We start from the raw sequence: 7,116 nt of genomic DNA, 5'->3' as shown, positions 1-7,116 counted from the left end.
TTTTTGTCACTTTTTCGTCACTTTTTTGTCACTTTTTTTTTAATTATTTTTTGTCATTTTTTGGTTACTTTTTTGTCACTTTTTGTCACTTTTTTGTCACTTTTTAGTCATTTTTATCACTTTTTTAAAAAACTTTTTTGTCCTTTTTCGTCTCATTTTTGTCACTATTTTGACGCTTTTTTCAAGAATCTTTTAGATTTGGGTAAAGCCAAACTGGAGAAAATGCGTTCGGGTTAATGAGGAAAATGTCTCAAAAAGAAAAAGTGGGCCTAAAAATGACACGCCTTGAGTAATAAATAATATTAAAATAAAAACAGCTCCCATCATAGACTTTGACTCTTTGCTTCTCCAATTCCCCTTATTCATTAATTGTCTATCACAGGGACGTCCAGATTTGTCACTGACTCTGCAGTCTAAAGTCCCGGGGTCATTCCATGGTTGTAATAATTTGCTCCAGACAGATACAATGTTTATCTAACGCTCTCAAAATAACTCACAGTACAAAAGGTTACAGCGCGCCTGACCCCAGAGCTGCGATGGTCTGAAACGTGCCAAAGCGTGCGTGCGTCTAATTAAGCAGCCACTCTGATGACACAAACGAGCGCAAGTTTTGCTCTAGTTGCTGAAAAGAAAAAAAAAAGAAAAGAAAAACTTCCATGCGCTCTGGCTGCGCGGAGGAGGAGGAGGAGGAGGAGAAGGAGGAGGAGTGCCAGACAAAAGCGCTGCAAGCTTGTCCCCCTCCTGCAGCTGAAGAAGTACAGGAACCAAAAAAAAAAAAAAGTTACCGCCCCAGTTGAAGAGGCTCCTCCCGCTTCCCCGCTCGTGGTTATAACCCAAATGTCGGCGCCGCAGCCAGGGCAGAGGGGCTGATCTGCAGGGCCACAGCGAACAGACTGGAGCTGCAAAAAGGAATCCCCGTGAAGCCGTGCAACTTTACGTCCAACTACAAGGCGCACACTCTTTTTGTTTTGTTTTTTGTTCCCCTTTCCTTTCCTTCCCTTCCCGTTCTTGTCCTGTGGAGTCGGGTCGCTTGCAAGGATGAGCACAGCCGTAGTGTCGCCTTTCTTCGACTTTGAAGTATTGAACAAGGTACTTAACAAAACTTTTCCTCCTCCTGCCTGTTGCTGCTGCTGCTGGAGCTGGAGCGCGTTAGCCGCTAGCTCGTAGCTCGCTCTGCTGTGCTGGAATGAGGCGCAGCGGTTGGTTCCCGAGCGGCCCTACGCTGCTCACGAACTTGCCTCACTTGCCTTTTCCCCCACCTATTCTCCCTCTAAACCCAAAACAGTCAGTGGTTCGATTTCTGTAGCTTTTGCACACCGTTTCCTACCATGAACTTTGCGTAAAAGCGTGCCTTTTTGCCCACACCGTGTACTTGCAGTCGTTTTAAAGTTGTAAAGTGGGTTCACGCTGGTGCTACCTCGGGTTAGCAATGATTTCGTGTCACTTATCACACCCTTTGGTTCAGATTTTGCCCCGGTTTTGCTGCGTATTGCACATTTTGCGCCTTTTTTTTGTAAACATCAGTATCTGTGTTTGTGATTTTTGCGTGCGTCAAAGCTGGCGGTAACGTGAATCCACAAGTTGCTGCGCGGTCAAAACCCGTACGTACACAGACGACAGTAAGACACCGACTTCATTGATGTGTTTATGAGATTAAAAAAGAAAAAGGTCCGAGCTGTTGCGTTCATGTCACGCCATATATCTGCAAAATTGGGCCACTTTTGCGCCACTTTTAATGCGCCTCACAAAGCGGCCCCACGCTCGCTAATCATTGACCAGATTTGTGTGGATCTGGCCTCGCGCAGCCCCAGTTAAGTCCTTTTTATTTAAGTCCATCGGGGTTGGCACCGCGTTGATATTAACTTTGGCCCGAAAAAGCAGCGGGTTTTTTCTCTCCGAGCGGAACGGCTTGTATTGTTGAGCTTTGCATTATGTAAAGCTGCTCTGTGTCGGACTTCTCCTGTGGCACAATTTCCTCCCGCGGTTTGTGGAGTTGGGCTCTTAGTCATGCAAATTAGTGATTTAATAAACATCTCTCTCATTTGGAAGTGAATCGACTCGGTTTTTTTCCTTGTGATTCAACAGGCCACTGGGACATTTTCATTATCTTTCAAATGATGCGGCGCCTCTCATGCGCTCCACTCCATTTACTAAAAAGCCACACATTCCTAACCAGGGCAACGTGCCAAACCAGCTGCTGTTCTATAGGCCTGTATCCGCTCAAAGTGTGGGAGCCAAAAGCCCGCAGTCATGCAAGAGAAGGCAGTTTCATCTCCAGCAGTAACTCATGGCTAATGAGAGCCACATTCAGTGTCACTGTCCGAGACGTTTGTTCTGATCTATTGCCCTCTGTGTTTTTCCAGAATAACAAGATGCTCAGCTACAACAACAGCCTGGCTGGCCCTCACAGCATGTCCATGCCCTGCACTGGCCCCAGTGTGCCCCTCTCGAGCCCAGCCGCAGCCCTGCTGGACAGGAAGGCAGTGGGCTCTCCCTCCGTGTACCAGAGACGGCACTCTGTCAGCAGCACAAAGTTCAGCCAGAACCAGTTCCTCAACAGTCTGAAGGCCTCGGACCACGCTCTCATCTCAGGGGTAAACAACAACAACAAGGAGAACCGCATGAGGGAGCGCTCTTTCTCAGAAACAGGAGAGCGGCTCCTCAACAAGTGCCTGGGCCCGGCCAGTCCCACCGGGGGAAGCCAAGTCAACTCCAGCCGCTACAAGACGGAGCTGTGCCGGCCCTTCGAGGAGAACGGCTCCTGTAAATACGGCGACAAGTGTCAGTTTGCTCATGGCATCCATGAACTGCGCAGCCTCAGCCGCCACCCCAAATACAAGACGGAGCTGTGCCGCACCTTCCACACCATCGGCTTCTGTCCCTACGGGCCGCGCTGCCACTTCATCCACAACGCCGAGGAGCGCCGTGGCCCGCCCCAGAGCGCCCTCAATGCCTCCAACAAACTGGAGCGGCCGCGTCTGCAGCACAGCTTCAGCTTCGCGGGCTTCTCCAGCTCAGCCGGGCTGAGGGACAGCCCCACCTCCGTCACCCCCCCTCCTGCCTTCATCACTGACGAGCTGCCAGAGTGGCCCAGCTGTAACCCCTTCACCTACTCCAGCCAGGAGCTGGCCAGCCTGTTCGGGCCCAGCCTGGGGACAGGTCCCACAGGCTCAGAGCCCAGCGGGCCGCCCTCGCCCACCAATGCGGCCTATTACTTCAGACCCATGGTGGAGTCGCCCCACATGTTCGACCCGCCCTGCAGTCCCCCGGACTCTCTCTCAGATCAGGAGGGCTACAGCAGCTCTGGAGGGAGTCTGAGCGGCTCCGAGAGCCCCACGCTGGACAACGCGCGCCGCCTTCCCATCTTCAGCCGCCTGTCCATCTCTGACGACTAAAGACTAGACTTTGACACAGCACGGCACTCCCCTCTACCTCTGCCCCAACCCCGCACCGCGTTAGAGCTCCTAATCTGTGGATGTAGTCTTTAAGGGAACCTAGACATGATCATTTCATTGTAATCTGCACAGCCTTACCCTGCCATGTGTCATAGTGCCAAACCGAGGAAGCGAACAATGGAAACTACGAACAGACTTGAGCGGTGCCACTGATGTTCTTCATTTGTTCTTGAATGTGTAGCAGCACAGGTGGCCTTGGATCGGGGCGTGCATTGCACTAGACCCCCCCCCCCCCCCTCCCCACTGAAACCACTGCCTTAGACAGAGGGTGCTCACGGACTGCAGCAGAGCCAGCCTCAGACTCTCAGACCTGTAGCTTTTAACAGAACGCGGCTGGGTGTCTGCATGTTTAGGGTGAATGGACTACTATTTGTTTTCGGTTCTCCCCCTCACCCCTCCTGCACCCCTGTCCCGCCCCCCCCCCCCCCCCCCCCTGCCCCGTCACAGAGCCTTATGTAAGTGTGGACTGGGTGGTTCTGCCGGAAGGACTTTGAACTGGAAGTTGGTTGTACCCCCTCTCTCTTTCTCTCTCTTTCCTCGTGTTGCTGGTCACTGCCTCTCTTCTTCTTCGGGGGGGAAAGTCTGTCCCGATATCAAACTGCTCCTGTCCCGCCTTGGCCCCGCCTCTTTCCGGTCTGAGGGGAATTCCAGTGTCCCAGTGCCGCAGTACATCCCGATCAGATCCCAAGCTATTTTATTGTTCCACCCCCACTGCTCTGCGTCACGCTCATCACAACCTTTTCCTTTCTTTATTTGATAATTTCTCTCTTTCTTTTTTTTTTAATGTTATTACGGTTTATTATTATTGTTTGAGAAACTTTCCAGACAGAAGGTTTTGCTTGTCACTGCTTATTTAACTTATCAGAACATATTTATTGGTGATCATATGCATTTTTTGTTAATTTTGTTTTTTGTATTTATCTGGATAATGAGCAATAGAATATATTTTCTTTTTATGTTAAATTATGATCTTCCGTATTAATCTAAAGATTGTGAAGACGTTTTGTCAAGTTTTTTCCTTTTTTCACAGTTTAATATATTGTACGTCAATGACTTTTGTTCTTGCAACTACACTTTGTCAAAAAAGAAAGTTAATTTAAAGCAGAAAAAAAAAAGACGTTTTTGCCTTTTGATTATTTATTACTTTTCCCTCGTATCGGACTGCAATCCCATCCCGGATTTAGACCCGTTCTCCGCAGTAACAGCATCTTGGGCTTGTGTTTTTAAAGTATTTCCACAGTACTTTGGGTTGGAATGGGGTGCACTAAGACCTCCCTTTCTTGCGGAGCGTCTAAACCTGAATCGTCATTTCTGAAAACCCACTGTTATTTACGAGCAATAGCTGTGACCAAATGGGTTGAGGAAAGTTTTTTTTTCTTTTTTTTTTTTCCTTCTATTGATATTGGATGCTTGATGCACTTGCTTGGCCCCTCTTGACCATCAGGAAGTGCCTTTACGACATTCCAGGTAGCTAATATTAAGGTCTAGGCCGCCTTTTACTCTATTATATATTTAGATAATGCGAACAACGATATCTACTTGTTCCTGTGTTGCCTTCACGTGTTAAAGAGAGCGGTGAACGATTCGACGCAAAGAAAGTAAAAAAAGATTGAATGTATTTTTGCAGCCATGTTTTTATGTTCACTACAGTAATTCTGTGAGTTTCTATGGAAACAAAAACTGTTTTCTCCTTTTGTAAGTATTGATTGCAGTTAAAAATAAAAACCCCATATTTTTTGGAAAAGCTTAAGTCTTGTCTCGTGGCTGGTGTGTCGACTATAAGGTTCTGTTTTAGGGTAAGGGAAGTGACAACAAAGCGAGATGTAAAGAGGTTAAATAAAGTTCTTTAATCAAAGGTAATGTAATAGGTAAAGTTAACCAAACGACTAAAGGGGAATATTTACAAAATGTGCAAGGGTTAACATGTCTCAAACAAGTCACAGTAGGCCTAATAACAAAATGAGTGACTGCCAAAATGAGGCACAAACTAACTCAAACGAGTGTTCCGAGAAGTCAAACAAAGTCTTTGCACAAATTGTGATTTCTAAAGTGTATTTTGTAACATAAAGTTTGGCGTCCTTTAAGCTAAAAATCTACCTGGATTCAGACCCAGTTCAGGGGTTCCCAAATGTAAAATGGTTTAGTGAAGCTTGTTCGGAGACTCTATTTTAATATTTGGCTTAATTTCACAAAAATGCACTTGTTTTCAATCAAAAAGCCAAATCAAATAAATCTGAATCATCTTGTAACCCTCACTTTGGGAACAACTGACCCAGTTAATAGTCGTTTACAGCCCCTGAATCTAATTTTCCAATTAATGTGGCTTAAGGATACAGTGTTTCACCAAATCAACTAGAAGCCACAATATGTTCTGATTTGAGGTTCACACATAGCCCAAAGTAACTTAAGAATGCACCAAAGTTCAGTTTCAGTCTTAATTTTCCTTATTTAGCAACATTTTAGTCCAATTTTGCCCCATGAAAATAGTATTTTGAAGCCTTTTTTTTCATACAATATGTCGAAAAACTACAAAGGTGCACCTAATGTGATTGAAAGTGTGTCTATATACAGGCCATAAAATTAGAATATCATGAAACGTGCATTTACTTTTGTTATTCAGCTTCAACTGTGAAACCAATATATGACTCATTACATGCAAAGTGACATATGTAGCCTTCTCTTGCTATAATGTGGATTATTGTGGCTCAGCTTGTAAAAACCCCAAATTAAAAATCTCAGAAAATGTGAATATTTTGAAAATGGACTGTAATCCATAATCATCAAAGTTATAACAAACAAAGGCTTGGCATATGTCCCTTTGCATGAGTCTATATCATATATTGTGTCACATTTTAAGTTGAATAACAGAAGTAAATGCACTTCTTCATGATATTCTAATTATAAAACGAGCACCTGTTTATAAATTGTTTCCATAATGATCCGCACTTAAAGAAATTTGGCATTCACAGCATTGACTAAACATCAAGGAAACCATAAGAGCAAGATTTTAGACACTTTTCACTGCGGCTGAACCAATTACTACAACTTTTGTGTTGAAACAGCTCAGTAAAATACTGCAGTAGTATTCTCGTACTTCCTCAGAGGTAGCAGTCACTTACTATTGTATAAGTACTTCAGTATGGATTATGTCACCACCACAGAACACTTTTTTATATTCTGAGTAAACATGTTTTAGCTACTCCACCCCTCCACTTATTATCCTTCATATTCTTGTCTAGACTGTGTGAAATACTCAAATCCAGCTCCCTCTGGTGCAGTCTGTCACTGTGTCCTTGGGCAACACACTTCCCCAGCTTCACCTCCACGATCTCCAAACTGTATAAATGGAGGTAATATAAATGAGCTCGTACATAAGGTCTGTAAAATGCTTTTTTTGACTCGGGGATGTGGGAGGTGCAGATCGGTGCGAGTTGATTGGCGAACAGTTTAGAGACAGGACTATTGATCCGAAAGGGGAAAGCCATATCTGCCAATTTTGGTTACGCAAATTCAGCAGCGTAATATCGATCGGAAAACAGTTCCTAGAACCACTTGTTTGACTTCTTGAGGTTACAGCCATTCAAATGTGCAGGTCGATACTCGAGTTATTCCGGGTGACACGTGTCCTGTATGAAAAGCTGTCAAACGCACGGGTAAAAAA

General features: G+C 45.2%; 1 protein-coding gene across 1 annotated transcript; it reads left to right on the top strand.

Annotated features, from left to right (window-relative positions):
• Positions 1–866: 866 nt before the first annotated feature.
• Positions 867–3,879, top strand: zfp36l1a (zinc finger protein 36, C3H type-like 1a). The gene is made up of 2 exons (XM_079574116.1): positions 867–1,089; positions 2,364–3,879. Exons 1-2 carry the CDS (start codon positions 1,039–1,041, stop codon positions 3,393–3,395), a joined length of 1,083 nt encoding a protein of 360 aa, XP_079430242.1. The 5' UTR covers positions 867–1,038; the 3' UTR covers positions 3,396–3,879.
• The last annotated feature ends 3,237 nt before the right edge of the window (positions 3,880–7,116 follow it).

The sequence above is a fragment of the Gobius niger genome (genome assembly GCF_951799975.1).
Source record: "Gobius niger genome assembly, chromosome: 16".
Taxonomy (NCBI): Eukaryota; Metazoa; Chordata; class Actinopteri; order Gobiiformes; family Gobiidae; genus Gobius; species Gobius niger.
This window is presented reverse-complemented; position numbering and strand designations above follow the sequence as displayed.